This window comes from Alligator sinensis, unplaced genomic scaffold (assembly GCF_000455745.1).
Source record: "Alligator sinensis unplaced genomic scaffold, ASM45574v1 scaffold1097_1, whole genome shotgun sequence".
Taxonomy (NCBI): domain Eukaryota; kingdom Metazoa; phylum Chordata; order Crocodylia; family Alligatoridae; genus Alligator; species Alligator sinensis.
In genome coordinates this window covers 283,994-300,373 of record NW_005841950.1, presented here as the reverse complement: position 1 = coordinate 300,373, position 16,380 = coordinate 283,994, and the positions used below count along the sequence as shown (strand labels likewise).

Here is a 16,380-nt window from a genome sequence, read left to right as displayed (position 1 = left end):
ACCCATCCCGGACCCGCCACGTGTGAATAATTTCACGAAAGCCAATAATGGGGCTCGAATTTGAATACGAATGGCGGGAACTCTTTGCAAAGTGCATTTCTGTGCTGCAAAGAAGAAATGCACACTGCAAAAAAAGCTACAAATTGGCGGGAATTCTTTTGCACTGGGGTTTTCCTCTGCAGCAGAAAACTCCATCGTGCAAAGAAGCTGCAATTTAGCGGGAACATAATTCAGTGGTGCCAAAGCGCACACACAACAAAAATCACACCCTTGGGTTGTGACAGCTTTTAGTGTATGGTACGAAGAATATCTTTCATGATATTCAGGAATTCCCTAGCAGAAGTTCCCTGGTGTCTGGGGAAGGAGGAGCTTTTCCATCTCTTCCTGTTCTAGGGGCTGGTGGGATTGTGTCTGGGCTGCAGGTACTCAAGGTACGATATTACTGTTTCAGGGTCAAGTGACATTGGAGGAGGTGGCTGTGTGTTTCCCCAAGGGGCAGCAGACTCCACTGGACCCCAGTCAGAGAGCCCTCTGCAGGGTCGTCATGCTGGAGGAGAATGAGAATCTGGTCTCCCTGGGTAAGGATTACTGGAGTCTCTGAAGCAGACAGATCAGCTTCTGGGTTGGGTCCTTCTGAAGCTCCTTGGCTTTCAGGGGAAGTGGTCTCACAGTGCCTAGCTGCGCTTGGAGAGAGTCTGTCTGTCTCTTCCACTGTCACTGCCCTTGGAGAGGAGGTCTTGGGACATGTTGGAGGTATGAATCCATCCCTATCCCTGAGCTTCCCAGGGAGAGGCTTGGGGGTGTGCCCTGTTGTGCACTTATCAAGTTTGCTGCATGTTTGCACACGCAGATACTGTGTCCCCCCCGTCCTCCCCAGGATTGGTCCTGTGCCTGGTGGACCTGAAGTCTCAGCAGGATTGGAAGGAGGTGGGAAGATGCACAGAGTTGTGCCATGGTCCTGACAGAAATGGCCTGATGTGTGGCGTTTCCCACATCTCCTGTAGAAGGAACTGCCGAGGAGCCAACTCATCCCTGAAATGTTTTTCAGTGACCTGTCTTTTTCTTGTTTATTCAAGTGCACCTGCTTGCCCGTCAGGTTCAGAGCCCACTCTGTCACTAGCATGGTAAAACGCTGGTTTGCCTTGTTCCTTTTTGTTGGAACTGGATTTCCAGTTCCAAAATCCCTTGTGACCTCCCATCTGAACAGGGAACGTAAAGAATCAAGCAAATGGGTACAGATACCATCTGTCACTGGCACACACACCTTGAATTCCCACTGGGCCCTGCAGGCCCCTCCCCAGTTCCACCTCATCCCTACCTTTTCATCCTGGTAGGGATGAAAAGGTTCATCCCTACCAGGTCCCAGTTTTCCCAGGTAGGTGCTGGTTCCCCATGATGGGTGTTACTCAAGGACTTCCAGGCTGATTAACATTAGCTGGGTGTCCCACCTGCTATGGTTTTAGAGGTGAAAGGTTTTGGAGATTGTCTCTTCTTCCTCTGATGAGGGGCTCCAGAGGGATTCAGCTTCTTATTTTTAGTCTCAGTCATTTTTCCCCTTTCACATTTCTCTGTTTCTTCCAGCCCAGGGAGTACCTCATGTCTGCATTCTGGTTCCCTACTCTCCTCTCTCTTTTGCATCTGGCAGTGAGACCGTGATGGAAAATAACATAAAGAATCCCCACCAGCCCTGCCCAGAGAAGGCAAAACTCCATGGGGCAGCCTTGGGAGGAGCAGAAGGGTTTATCCCCCAGCATCCTGAGCCGAGAGGAGCCCAGGAGAATCAGTGTGGATCAAGGGGGCTGCAGGGAAAGCTCCCCCAGGGCAGATGTGTTGGTTCCAGTCCTGGTGGTTGCAGCTTCTGGGACCTGAATGGAACCATGGTCCAGCCACAAATCTGTAGTAAAGAAAAACCCAGGGAATTTGCCAACTACAGCAGAAGACTCAATCTCAGGTCAAAGGTTTCTGCAAAGGAGAGTGCGTGCCCAGGAATACAATCCTATGATTGCCTTGACTGTGGGAAAAGTTTTATCACTAGCTCAGACCTTTTGCAGCATCACATCCTCCACTCTGGAGACAAACCCTACACATGCCTTGACTGTGGGAAGAGTTTTACCCGGAAGTATGGTCTTACTGAACACCAGAGCATCCACACGGGCGAGAAACCCTACACGTGCCCTGACTGTGGGAAAAGCTTCAGACGGAAAAATGGCCTCGTTGAACACCAGAGGATCCACACAGAGGAGAAACCCTACATGTGCCCTGCCTGCGGGAAAAACTTTGGGTTGCGACACAGTCTTATTAAGCATCAGAGGATCCACACAGGAGAAAAACCCTACGCATGCCATGACTGCGGGAAAAGCTTCAGACAGAAAAATCGTCTTACAGAACATCAGAGACTCCACACAGGAGAGAAACCCTATTCATGTCCTGACTGTGGGAAAAGTTTCAGGTTGGGACACGAACTTACTAAGCATCAGAGGTGTCATACAGGGGAGGAACCCTACATGTGCTCTGACTGCGGGAAAAGGTTCAGGTACCGAGATGGTTTTGCTAAGCATCGGAGGCTCCACACAGGGGAGAAGCCATATTCATGTGCTGACTGTGGGGAGAAATTCCATCTGGGCCGTTCCCTTAAGCAGCATCAGAGCATCCACACAGGTGAGGAACCTCGCAATTGTCCTGCCAGCTGAGACAGCATTGCTCGGATGAGTCCCCCTTATTCAGCCTACAAGTATCCATGCAAACCTTTCCAGAGCTCTGCGTGGGAGGAGTGATAGGAAGGTCTCTCTCAGCTTCCACCAAGTCCTACCCCCAGGTAGAAGGCAGGCATTTGGTTGCACTGTAGGTAGATGGGCTGCAAGGTATGAATGTGCAGTATTGGGGGATGATGTGGGTCCAGGCAGTAGGGGAGAGGGATGGTTTGGGTTTTAGGAATGGGTAGCTGATGGGGACCAAGTGGGAAAGGGAAGGTGCAGGGGGAAGACATGAGTGGCTGAGGTGCCTTTGCCAAAGTCCCACAGACCCTTCTATGTGGAGGACAAGGGTCACAAACTAGCCTGTTGCTTTCTGAAGTCTTTTTCCCATCAGAGAATAAAACCTGTGAGGTTTTGGGCTGTAGCATGGACTGAAGCTGCTTCTGTATTCTCACCGTGTTGCTTTCTACCCCTGAATACAGGCTCTAAAACCACATCCACCCTTGACTCCAGATTTTCCCGTAGTCCCCAAGGAGAGGATAAAGAAATGGCTGCTATACCGCTTGCTCAGGTGAGGGATTGTCAGGCAGTTTGCCCATGGGATTTGATCTGATGAGGGTGGAACCATCACTAAAAGGCGCAAAAGAGAAGTAAAAACCTTTCTTTTGTAAGGAGCAAAGGTCACACTGTGATACCAGTGTGGAGAGACCAGGGGGCACAGCTGGTGCCAGGTACCAGTTCGTATTGTTATAGGAATCGAGGTTTATTTATTTAGTCTTTAGACAGGAATTGGGGCTGTGATTAGCTGCACATAAAAATCACATCTTGGTTGATGCCATCTGGCACATGCTTATGCCCATCAGTGTTAAGTAGCTGGCACAAAGCTTTGTTCTTGAGTAACTTGCTACCATATATCCAATTTGCCACTCCTCCCTTCACTGCACACCTCCTGTATGTGGTGTTGATTGAACTAAGGGGACTGGGTTCAGATGGGCTATGTATGAGGGTATAGGTCTGCAGGCACCTCTGGTGATTCCTCCCCCCAGTCACACACTGATCTAGAGACAAGTACCTTCTGTTCTCAGAGCTGCAGCCTCATTTAGGGGAAAAACCCTGCTGGGCAATTGTGGCTTTTTGGTTCCCTGGGGAGTAAAGGCATATCCATCTCTGGAAAGAGACACAAATGAGCCAAAGGCAGGGAAGGGACCAACAGAGAGATTCCTGAACCTGCAGCCCTAAATGGGCCCTCTTGGGCATGATTTTCCCCATTATCAGGCTCTATTGACTTCCTACTGGCCCAAAGATTTTGTGAAATGTTGAAATGGATCCTGTGCAGTTAAGGGGTATACATCAGGATCTGGGGGAACGCCTGTTCACCAGAGCGCCCCAAGGGATGACAAGGTCAAACATTCACAAATTCCTCCAAGTCCGTTTCAGGCTGGACATAAGGAAGAACTTCTTTGCTATCCGAGCCCCCAAGGCCTGGGACAGACTGATGCCAGGGGTGGTGCAAGCATCTACTCTGGACTCCTTTAAAAGATATTTGGACGTATATCTTGCTGGGATCCTGTGACTCCAGCTGACTTCCTGCCCCTGGGGCAGGGGCCTGGACTCGATAATCTTCTGAGGTCCCTTCCACCCCTAATGTCTATGAAATCTATAAACTCATTCCAGGCTCTCTGAGAAATAACTTGGAGGTGATTCTGGTATCTCATCCAGTCACCTCAAGAGAAGTAGGCAATGCACACGTGTCTGTTTGACCCGTAAAGTGTGTCCCACTGCAGATCTGCACCTGCCAACTGGCCCCCTTCTGGGCCTCTTCAGTCTGCATATACGTTGCTGGGTCCTCTAGCCCCCTCACACTGCCATGCACCCCACTCTTCCCACCTCCATCCTCCTTGTGGCTCTCTCTCTCTGTCTCAATATTTATTGACAGGTCCTATGAGCTCTTTCCACCTTATTCCCTGAGGTGATTGCAGCTCCAGTGTTTAGACAGCAATGGGAACTGGCAGGTATCTTTACCACAGGCATCCTCACGTCCAGTGATCAAAAGCATAGGGCAGTGGTAGCATCTTGAAAAATGGTGCTTGCTGCTACCACACCTCTGAGATAACTTGCTGATGGTGGGCATTTGCACCATGCATCAGTGGGTGATTTCTGTCCCTGGAGAGTGGGAGAATTTTCCAAGCTGTGGGTGACTGTTGTGAGGAGGCTGATAAAATCAGCCCAGTTAGTAACTGTGTGCATGTTGATCTCCCTGCTTTGAATGTCTGGTGTTAAGGAAAGTTTAAGGGGAAGGGGATTTTCCATTCCTTCCTGTTCTGGGGTTGGTGGGATTGTGTTTGGGAAGCAGGTACTTAAGAAGTAGAATATTGTTGTTGTTTTTTCAGGGGCTGGTGACTTTGGAGGAGGTGGCTGTGTGTTTTCCCGGGAAGCAGAGATCTCCACTGGACTCCAGTCAGAGAGCTCTCTACTGGGATGTTATGCTGGAGAAAAATGAGACTCTGGTCTCCCTTGGTAAGAATTTCTGTCTCCATAGGCACCAGAAGCTGTGAGGTCTCTGAAGCAGACAGGTTAGCTTTCAGAGACCAGTTTCTTTTGATGACCCTTAGATTTCAGGGGAAGTGGCTGTATACTTCGTAGTAGCCCTGGGACAGAGACTGTCCCTTCCACTGTCCCTGCCATGAGATGAGAGGTTCTGGGACACACTGGAGGTATGAATTGATCCCCATGCTGGAGCTTCCCAGGGAGAGGTTGGGTGGGCATGCCGTGTTGCACATTTGTGCATACACCTCATATATCCTTCCCATCCTCTCCGGGACTGGTCCTGTGCCTGGAGAGTCTTAGGTCTCAACAGACTTGGGAGGAGATAGGAGTCACAGAGGGGCTGTGCCAGAGTCCTGGAAGAAATGGCCCAGCTTGTGGAGTTCCTTGCATCTCCTGTAGAGACAGCTGCTCAGGACCCAACTCACCCCTGAAATGATTTCCAGTAATCTTTCCTGTCTCTCTGGCTTATTCAAGGGCACCTGCCTGTCCATCAGGTTTGAAACCCACTCTGTCACTAGAACTGTAAAACATGGGTCTTACCTCTTGGATGGAGCTGGATTTCCAGATCCCTTGTGAGCTCCCATCTGAATGGGGGAAATCCATGCATCCCTGATCTTCTGGGCTGGGAGGGAAGGGCACTTCTGAGAAACATGTGCACATGGGAGGAATCAGATAGGTGGGTACAGATGCTATCTGTCACTGGCACAGACAGCTGGGATTCCCACCAGGGATCTGCAGGCCCCTCACCCAGTTCTGCCTCATCCCACCCAGGTGTTAAGTGCCTAAGTAAGTGCTGCTTCCCTATGACAGATGTCATTTAAGCTCCCAGGCTGACTAATATCAGCAGAGGATCCCTCCAGTCACAGGTTAAGACACAGGACAGAGAGTGTCTCTTCCTCCTGTGATGAAGGGCTTCAGGGGGATTCATTCAGCTTCTCATTTTCAGTCCCTCTGGCAGTTAGTGTTTTGTCTCCCTTTTACATTTTCCTTGTTCGTCAAGCCCAGAGAATGTCTCATGTCTGCCTTCTTTCTCTCTGTCTCTCCTCCCTCCTATCTCAGCAAGTAAAGAGACCTTCAGCCAGAACAAGGCGGAGAATCCCCAGCAGCCCTACCCAGAGGAGACAGAACCCTGCAGCTCGGTCCTGGGAAGAGCAAAAGGGGATGATCCCCAGTGTCTTGAGCACAAAGAAGCCCATGAGAGTCAGCACAGACCAAAGAGGCAGAAAGCAAATCTCTCCCAGGGGAGATGTGTTGATTCCAGTCCTGGTGGATGTAGCTTCTGGGACCGGAAAGGAGCCGTGGTCCAGCCAAGAATCTGCAGTCAAGAGAAACCCTTTGAATGTGCTGACTGTGGCAGAAGATTCCAACGCAGGTCAAAGCTTTCTGTACATCAGAGAGTGCACACTGGCATGAGACCCTATAAATGCCTTGACTGTGAGAAAAGCTTTATCACTAGCTCAGATCTTTTGCAGCATCAGATCCTCCACTCGGGAGACAAGCCCTACATATGCCTTGACTGTGGGAAATGCTTCACCCGTAAGTATGGACTTACTGAACACCAGAGCATCCACACGGGTGAGAAACCCTATGTGTGCCCTAATTGTGGGAAAAGTTTCAGACGGAAGAACGGCCTCATTCAACATGAGAGGATCCACACGGGAGAGAAACCCTACTCGTGCCCTGAGTGTGGTAGAAGATTCAGGTTGGGACATGAACTTACAAAGCATCAGAGGCACCATACAGGGGAGAAACCCTACATGTGCTCTGACTGTGGGAAAAGGTTCAGGTATCAAGAAAGTCTCACAAAGCATCGGAGGTTTCACACAGGGGAAAAACCCTATGTGTGCTCTGACTGTGGAAAGTGTTTCAGGTACCAAGAGAGTCTCACTAAACATTGGAGACTCCACACAGGGGAGAAACCCTACATGTGCTCTGACTGTGGGAAGTGTTTCAGGTACCAAGAGAGTCTCACTAAACATTGGAGACTCCACACAGGGGAGGAACCTTACCTGTGCTCTGACTGTGGGAAATGTTTTAAGTACCAAGGGAGTCTTACTAAGCATCGGAAGCTCCACACAGGGGAGAAACCCTACACATGCCCTGACTGTGGGGAGAGCTTCCGTCTGGGACATTTCCTTAAGCAGCATCGGAGCATCCACACAGGTGAGGGACCTCAAAGTTGCGCTGTCGGATGAGACAGCTTTGGTCAAATGAGTTCCCCTACTCAGCTTCAGAGCATCCACATGGCCCTTCCAGAGCTCTCTATATGGGAAAAAATGGCAGGGCAGATGTCTCTCTCAGCTCCCACCAAGTCCTGCCCCCAGGTAGAAAACAGGCACTTGATTGCACAATGAGCTCATGGGCTGCAAGGAACGGCTGTGCATCACTGGGGCATGATGTGTGTCCAGGCACAGGTAGAAGGGTTGGGTTGGTTTTCAGGGGTGGCTGGTTGTCAGGCTAGGGGGAAAAGAGGAGATGCAGAGGGAAAATGTGAGTGCCTGCGGTTTGTCTGCCCCAGCCCTGGAGATCCCTTGTGCAGAGGATAAGTGTTCTTTTTTTAACTGGTTGCTCTCTGAAGCCTTTTCCCAGCCAGAAATAAAACCTGAGAGGATTTGGGCTGCAGCAAGAGCCTCAAGGCATATCTGAATTCTCCCTTTGTTGCTTTCTCTCCCCAGTGATAGGCTTCAGACCCATGTCCACCTTTGACTCCAAATCATCCCATAGTTCCTGGGGATATGGAAGAGAAATGGCAGCAGTGGCACTGACTCAGGTGAGGGATTGTCAGGGAAGCTTCTTGATGGAGGTTTAGTCTGGTGATGATGGAACAGTTGCTAAAGGAGCTGGGGAATGGCAGGTTTTCTACTGTAAGCAGAAAAAGATGCTTCGCAAAACTAATGATCAGAGACCAGGGGTACTGCTGGGTGCCGGACACCAGTACTGGAATATCGTTACAGGGATAGAGATTAATGTATGTAGTCATTAGCAGGAAATGGGGCAGTCACTGATTGTATGTGGAAAACACATCTCGGGTAAAACCAGTTGACACATATCTGTGACTGTCAATGGGAAAAAGCTGGCATAGAGCTTTGTTTTTGAGTAATGTGCTACCTCATGTCCTATTTCCAACCCTCCCCCTCCAATACCTCCTTGTTCATACTGGTGCTTGAATAAGGAACTAGGTTTAGATGGGTATAGGGTATAGGTCTGCAAGCATCTCTGATGACTTCTCACAGCCAGAACCAGACAGAGACAAGGATGTATCACTCCCATTCTTTTCCTCCTTGCTTCTGAGCAAAAACCTGGCTGAAGTGGTGCCGACTCAGGTGAGGGGATATCGGGCAGTTTTCCCATGGGAAATGGTCTGGTGAGGGTGAGGCAGTCACTAAAGGGACAAAGGAGACTGAAAAATAGAAGCTGTTCTGCTATAAGGAGCAAAGGCCATACCACAAACCCTGTGTGGAGAGACCCGTTCATGCAGCTGGTGCCAGATACTAGTTTGTATTCTTACAGGAATAAAGGTTGACCTATTTAGTTATTAAACAGGAATTGGGGCTATGACTGGCTGAACGTGGAAAGCACCTCTTAAGTAATGCCATCTGGCAAGTGCCTGTGCCCATCAGTGTGAAGAGCCAGCCCAAAGCTTTGTTCTGGAGTAATTTGCTGCCTTATATGTAATTTGCCACTCCTTCCTCTACCATACACCTCTTGTTTTACAGGTGGTTGAATACGGGAACTGGGTTTAGCTCAGCTGCATGTGAAGGTGTAGCTCTACAGGCATCTTCAATGACTCCCTTCCCTCAGTCGTACCCTGATGAAAAGACAAGTACCTGCCATTCCCAGAACCACTGCCTCATGATTGAGTGGTTGGAAGTCACCTCCAAAGAGGTGGAGAGTGTGCATTTGTCTAGTCATCCCAGTACAAAGCAAGTGTGCCCCATTACAGGAGAAGATCTGCACCTGCCAACTGGCTCTCTTCTGGGCCTCCTCAGTCTGTATACGTTGCTGGGTCACCTGTATCTTTTCTGTGTGCCTCAACCCTAGCGCACACCCTGCTCCTTTCCCATCAGCATTTTCCAGGTGGCTCTCTCTCTGTCTGTACATCTGTCAACAGATCCTATGAGTTCTTCCCACCCCGTTCCTGTTGAGACCACAGCTTCAGTATTCTTGGCAACATGTGGAGCTGGCAGCCATCTGTATTAGGGGCATCCTTACTTCCATCATTTTAAAACTTAGAGTAGTGGCAGTGTCTTGAATAAGACCCTTTAATTCCCCCTCACTTCTTAGTTATTTTCTTGTAGTGGCCTTGTTGACCAAGGATGAGTGGGGAATATCATTGGAAGGTTTCCCAAACCACCTCTGACAATTATGAAAAGGGTAATGAAATTCATCTGGTTGGAAGATGTGATTGTGCACATTTTGGTCTCTGGTCTCCTCACTTCAAGTGTCTGTTGCTAAGAAAAGCTTTCCTCAAATTTCCTCATTCCATATATTAAAAGTCCCTTGATCTCAGAGGAAGGGGATTTTCTATCCCTTCCTGTTCCAGGGGGCTGGTGGGATTGTGCCCGGGGAGATATGCGAGAGGAGGAATTTTGCTGTTGTTTCAGGGGTCGGTGATCTTCGAGGAGGTGGCTGTATATTTTACCAAAGGGGAGTGGACTTTGCTGGACTCCAGCCAGAGAGCCCTCTACAGGGATGTCATGTTTGAGAATTATGAGATGGTAGTCTCACTGGGTAAGGGTTTCTGCCTCTGCTGGGGGCTCTGGAGCTCCTGGGTCAATTTTTACTCCCGGATCTTTCTTGGTCAATTACATTTCAGAGGGGTCAACCCTCTTGTTGCCTAGAGCTCCAGATGGGGAGCCTTTCCCCTCCGCAGTCCGTCCTGTGGAAGAGAGAACTTGGCAACACCAAGGAGACACTAATCCATACCCAGAGTTTCCAGAGGTTGGGGTGTGTGTACTTCTTAATATTTTTAAACACATGGAGACCTGCCAACACAGATTTCGTGTCCCTTCCTCTCCAAAATTGGCTCAGAGATGTCTTGGGTCTTAGCACAGTTAGGAGGAGACAAGAGGCTGCACAGCTGTGCTGGGTGCTGGAGTCTTGAGACAAAAGGCTCAGCCTGTGGAGGTCCCTGAATCTCATGTCTCAGGCTGTGAAGAGATGTAACATTTGAAGCATGTCTGACCTGTAGAGACCTTTGAGAAGTGGGTGAAGTGCTCCTACAGAGCTTCTGTTTGAAGGAGATGCTGTGGTAAAGAGCCCCATCTGTTGTCGTGCATATGAAGCATGACACAGGCCCAGGTCCTCCAGCCTATACCTTGTTTCCTGCTTCCCTCAAGGGTAATGGGTGATTGGGAGGAGCTGATGTCAGTGGGTACTCCTATGCCTGTGCTTCTCTCCCAAAGTGCCCCTCTATTACCCCTCAACCAGAGCCATGACATAGATTGAAGGCTAGAGAGCAGGAATCCTGGCTCTAGCTTTGCAGTGGAAAGGTGTTCTAACCCCAGTGGGTTGGGGAATGGGGAACAGGGGTGTCCTGATCTGGGATGGAGTCTTGCTTTGGAGTGGAGGGGTAATGGCAGGACCACGGCCACAGACAGGTTGCCCCATTCTCCCTCTCTGCCCTGTCCTCGGAAACCTGCTTGCTGCTATGCACCCTGTCACTTGTAACACCCTGGTCTTGTCTGTCTTCTCCCCTTGGAGCTGGATTTCCCATTCCCAAACCTGATGTGATCTCCCAGCTGGAACAGGGAGAAGAGCCATGGGGCCCAGATTAGAAAGGCGCTGAAGAAAGGGAGATCCTGAGAAACATGCACACAGGTGAGGAATTGATTTAACAGGCACAGTAGCTGTCAGTCAGTGATGCCGACATCTGGGATTCCAGCCCCTGAGCCCTCCCTGCTCCCTCAGGTCCCCCACATCCTATCCAAGTCACAATTATCCTTAGCAAGGGCTGGCGTCCTCATGAGTGAAGTTGCTTCTGGATTTCCTGTGTATGCGATTAACCCCCACCCCCATTCTGCAGAGCCCACCTCCCAAAGGTTCCAGTAGGAGGTGGAAGCAGAACAGATCCTCTTGGATGAAAGGTTTGAGGGATTCAGTCCCTGGTTTTACAGTGGTCATGTCAGTTATTTTAAGTCTCCTTTTCATGTGCCTTTTGCCTCTAGCATGGACAGTAACTCCTGTCTGCTTTCCCTCTCTCTCTCTCTCTCTCTCTCTCTCTCTCTCTCAGCAGGCCATGGGGCAGTGAGTGAGAATTCCCAGCAGCCGTGTCCTGAGCAAGTGGAAGCAAGTAGGGCATCACTGGGAAGATTTGTAGGACACGCTTCCCAGAGTCGTGAACAGGGAGAAGCTTGTGTGAGTCAGGACCAGCCAGAGACTCTGCAGGCAAAGTGACCTCAGCAGGACTCCTAGAAGTCACTCTCACTGAGAGGGAGGCTTGGAGGATTGTCATGGGACCGTTGTGCAGCCCAGAACCTGTAGTGAGAGACTGGGTGAATGTGTAGGAGAAACTTCTGATCCTGGCCGAAGCTTCGTGCATGTTGTGTAGTGCACTTGCAGGAGAAGCCACATATGTGGCCCGGCTATGGGAAAAGCTTCATGTGGGGGACTTGGTGCTCCATTGTCTAATCCACACAGAGAACTCACACGTGCTGTAAATGTGGGTGAAGATGCTTGGAGCATTTGCCTTGCTGTACATCATGTAACCCCACATGAAAAAACTGGAATTGACTGCAGGCAGGGGTGGATCTGGGGGAGGCAGTAGTGAGGTTGCACCCCCCTTTGATTCTTTCTGCAGGTGTAGAGGGGCAGGGAGGGACCCAACTTCTGATTTGGGTTGTGGGACCTGATGTGAGGCCCCATAGCTTCTCTTTGGTTCTCTCCATCTCTGTGCTGGTCAGACTTGCTGCAGCTATGGTGGTGGCAGGTCTGGTCAGAGCAGGGTATGGGGAATGTGATGCTGACTGCAGGAGAGTAGCAGTGGTTTTGACTATTGGCTGCAATGATTTTGGTTCCCCACACTCCAGCTGTTAGTGTGGTGCAGGCATGGGCTTAGGCTGCTGTTTATGGGTCATGGGCTCCCTTTACACTGGTTTCAGCAGTCCCTACAGTGTAGATTCTCTGGGGACTGAGATGCTACTGCCTGTCCCAGCTGCAGCAGCTGGAGCCCGTGCCTACACCCACGCAGCAGTTGGAGCATGGGGGGCCCAAGCCATGCCAGGTAACACTCCTGCTCTCTGGCAGTCAGCATAATATTCCCCAGCCCCAATCTTGCTCTACCCCAGGCATGCTATACCTCTGCCCTGACTCCCTGCTGCTGCCTCCATGGCTGCAACAACTCTGTAAGATCTGTTTGAAGGAGGAGTGGGTAGTGAGGGCAGACAGGACATCCCCAGCTTCTCACCACAGGCCAGGAAAAGGGCTGCTCTCTGCTTCCTGTCCCATTCCTCCACTTCTGCTGGGAACCCCAGGGCAGCCAAGCTTGGGGTTCTGCCCAGTCATGGGGCAAGGAGCTTGCACCCCTGCCTTTGGCAGGGTGCTTTCACCATCCCTGGAAAAGGTGGGTGTGGGTTGCATCTCCCCTTTTCTAATCCTAGATCTGCCCATGACTGCAGGAAGAGCTTCAGGAGGAACAACTGGAAAACGCACAAGAGCCTAGATACCCCACAGGGTCATACCTTACTAGACACAAGAGAATCCACTCAAGAGGGTGAGCTGAGCGTACATCACTGGCCGAGTGTCTAGGTAAAGACTGCAGGTGGGGAAGTGGTTTGGGTGGCAGTGGAGAGGAGCTGGTACAGACTGGAGGAGGAGGCAGTACTGGAAAGTACAGATATGAGTCATCCCAGGTCATGAGGGAGCCAGCAGTGGGAGATGTCTTTGGGTCTCATGAACTATCTCTACGTAAAGAGAAGAAAATAGAACTGCCCCTCATATGTTGTGTCTGACAACAGCTCTGGCTTTCTGGGTTGAGGCAGCTGAGTGTTATTGAGGAAGGCCGCAAAGGGCCCCGTCTCTGAAATGTCTGCATAGCCTGCTTTGGGGGATTTGCCACCTGATTAGCAAAGTAGTGACTATAGTAGGGCTGGAGTAGGACAAATGTGCAAGCCACAGGATGCTTTTATGACTAATGTAGCTGCTTTTGCAACTCTCCCTGACCATTCAAAGCTTTTGACTTTCCTTAGCCCCTGCACTGCCCTTAGATTGCGTATAGGGGTTTGGAAGTGGAGGCAGCAACTCATCCCACAGACAAAGGGAGCTGGAGAACCAAGCAGGCTGGGAGGGCCTGAATCAGGGAAGCACTGTGGTGCTGGTGGTGGTTGAATCTGTGTTGGTGTAAGAATTATTTTCCTCTTGTGGAGCAGGGAAAATAAAGCAGAGCCTCTTGGCCAAGGTTTCTAGTTCCTGTGGTCACCAGCCCAGGCTGCACAGAGAAGTTGCAGCACCTCCATGCTTGGAGGCCTCGCAGAGCAGGCTGGACAGCTGCTAGACTGGGCAGGTTCAGTCCGGGGTCTCTCGCCCCACACAGGGGGCTGAGTTAGGTGACCCTGTGGGGGCCGTTCCTACCCTGTGCTCTTGTGGCCCTCGGGGCATTTCCCTGGCCCACCTGTAGTGCTCTGGCTCTGCCTGCAAGAGGGCTGGGAGCTCAAGGCACCAGTGAGTCCAAGCCCCGGCCCTTGTGGAGCTCTCAGCCTGGCTGAGGCTTGCGGGCTCCTGTGAGGGGGATAATGGGGGGGTTCAGTCTTGTCTGCATCATCAGGGCATTGTCTCCTCGTGCAGCCAGGCCATAGTAGGCCCTGCCCCACCTCCCCTTGGAGACTTCAGCTTTCCGTGGTGAGGAGTGGGTGTCACTGCCCACTGCCATTGCCTCACCCCAGCCCAGATCGCCCAGGGCAGCCCCTTGCCCCATACTGAGCATGAGCAACTGCCTGTGCAGGCTGGTGCCACTGTTCCCTTGCCCATCCCCCTCTGCCTCCCTTGGGATTGCATTTATTTTCTGGCTGCTGGTCCTGGGGCTCCAGACAGGCACAGAGGGTGGAGGATGCTCCTGCTCCTGGTGCTCTTCACAAAGGGGTGGAGCTTCCCACCCACCACTGCCATCACCCACCTACCCACAGCTGTGGGAGCCCAGCCCTGACCCAGGAGGCTGCCACAGGGCTGTGGGAGAGGGACGGTCCCTTTCCCTAGCATATGCTGCAGAGTGCAGGAGCCAGGACGGGGTAGGGGTCCTTTGCTTGAGTACAGCCTGGCTCTGGCCTGCCCTGCCCGACCTTGCTGCTGTGGGGGCGGCTGGTATGGGAAGAGATGGGTAGTACAGCTGGTCTCTCAACAAGGCAGCCATTGGAGCCCCAGAGGGGCTTCAGAGGTGGCCTATGGCTTCTTGCTTGAGCTCATTGTCTGGTTCTTCTTCCTTGCCCACCTATGGTTACTGAACTCTGCCTGGTGCTCGATCAGGTGAGAGAGCTTGGCAGGCTTTGAGACCCAAACTGAAGAAGCCAGAGCCCAGGACTGGAAGGGCCAGGGTCACTCACTCTGAGTGGCCTACCTGCACCATTACAGCTTGAGTCCCTAATGCTCAGCCAGAGTGATGCAGCTGCCAGATCCGTTGCAGGGTGAGATGGGGGGAGATGCACAAAGTGTGAGAAAATCAGCAGGTAAGTACAGGCTCAGGCTCGTTGCTGCCTGGCTGATCCCCCATCCCCATTGCCTGGTCCCTCTGCAAGGATGTATCACAGAGAAGTTGGGCTGGAAGGGACCTCCTGAGGTCACCTAGTCCAACCTCCTGCCTCAGGTAGGATCATCTCTATCCAAACCATCCCATACAAACCATCATCTTAAACTCTACTTAAGACTACTGCCAACCCTGACACAATGCAGACCTAACACCCTAATCTGTCAAAGGTGAAGCAGGGAACCACAGCAGCCAACCGCCTGTTTCTATGAAGTGTCAGTATAGCCTTAAGAAATCTGGGCCAGGGGGCCACACCCCCCGCTATAGAGGAAGGTAAAACCCCCACAGTCCGGACCAGTCTGACCATGGGGTAAAATTCCTTTCTGACTCCAAATATGGTCGTCATTCTGACCTTAAGCAAAGAAACAAGACCCTCTAGCCAGGAACCTCCAGCTTTGGTCCCTTACCAGGGCCACTGGAAACTACTACAATATATAAGCACTGTGGTCCTAGGTAAGCACTGTAATGTATAAATCAGTTGCCTCTAATTCACACGAGTTATGGAGAGGTGCCTCAAGTCCAATTAGGGTGAAAACCGTCTGTCTAAGTAAAAGAACAGTCGTGGAAATGTTGCAACCTCCAGCTATCCTGTTGCTGGGCAATGTAGTAGAGAACTGGAAGGTGTGCAGGCAAAGGTCTGAGTGGTACCAAGTAGTCACAAGGGCAGAAGACAAAAGCGATAAAGTCAAATCCTCAATCTTGTTGCATGTCATGGAGGAGCACACCTTAACACTTTCGGTGGGCCAAAATATACATTTGAGCAGAAGGCTGTCCAAATTTAAAGATTATTGCATGCCTAAAAGAATGAGATCCTTGAAAGATACGGACTTTTTTCTATGTGCAAACAAAGAAGGAGAAATACATAGTACACTTCTTGATTTTTTTGAAGGGGAGCCTGAAGGAAAAATAAAATCTTCAACTGAGGTAGGTGAATGGCAGCAGCTAAGTAGCAGAGCCTGGTCCCGCACCTGCTGCGAGCCCTGTGTGCTGGTTGGGTCTGTAGACCAACCTAGAGGTGTGGGGTCAAGGACTCCAGGCTGAGTCTGACTCCATGCAGGGTCGTTCCCAGTTGTCTGAGTCTGGAGTCACACACTGAAGGGGGCAGGAAACCTCGTATTGGATTCGAGTAAATATGGCAGTCGTTAGAGTGGAAGCAAGGCCTTGACTGGCTACATGTTAGAGGTGATGCCAGCTGGCACATTTCTGTGACCCTCACTGTGAAGTGGGTGGCACATAGCTTTGTTCTCAAGTAATATACTGCCTCATGTCCAGTCTGCCTCGCTCTGGGTAGTACTCATCCTTAAATAAGGAACTGGGTTCAGATCACCTGCATGTGAGGGGATACATGTAGAGGCATTGTCACTGACTTGTCCCCTCAGCCGCACCCCAAAGAAGAGACAAGTACAT

General features: G+C 51.0%; 1 protein-coding gene across 1 annotated transcript in view; it reads left to right on the top strand.

Moving 5' to 3' along the window:
• LOC102384269 overlaps positions 1–13,708 on the top strand; it is a 33,793-nt gene extending 20,085 nt beyond the window's left edge. The window contains exons 14-22 of the mRNA XM_025199869.1: positions 452–578; positions 1,582–2,658; positions 3,176–3,264; positions 5,084–5,210; positions 6,300–7,403; positions 7,916–8,010; positions 9,845–9,971; positions 10,082–11,060; positions 11,473–13,708. Coding sequence (XP_025055654.1) covers positions 452–578; positions 1,582–2,658; positions 3,176–3,264; positions 5,084–5,210; positions 6,300–7,403; positions 7,916–8,010; positions 9,845–9,971; positions 10,082–10,344 — 3,009 coding nt within the window. The 3' untranslated portion in view covers positions 10,345–11,060; positions 11,473–13,708. The remainder of the gene's footprint in view (positions 1–451; positions 579–1,581; positions 2,659–3,175; positions 3,265–5,083; positions 5,211–6,299; positions 7,404–7,915; positions 8,011–9,844; positions 9,972–10,081; positions 11,061–11,472) is intronic.
• The last annotated feature ends 2,672 nt before the right edge of the window (positions 13,709–16,380 follow it).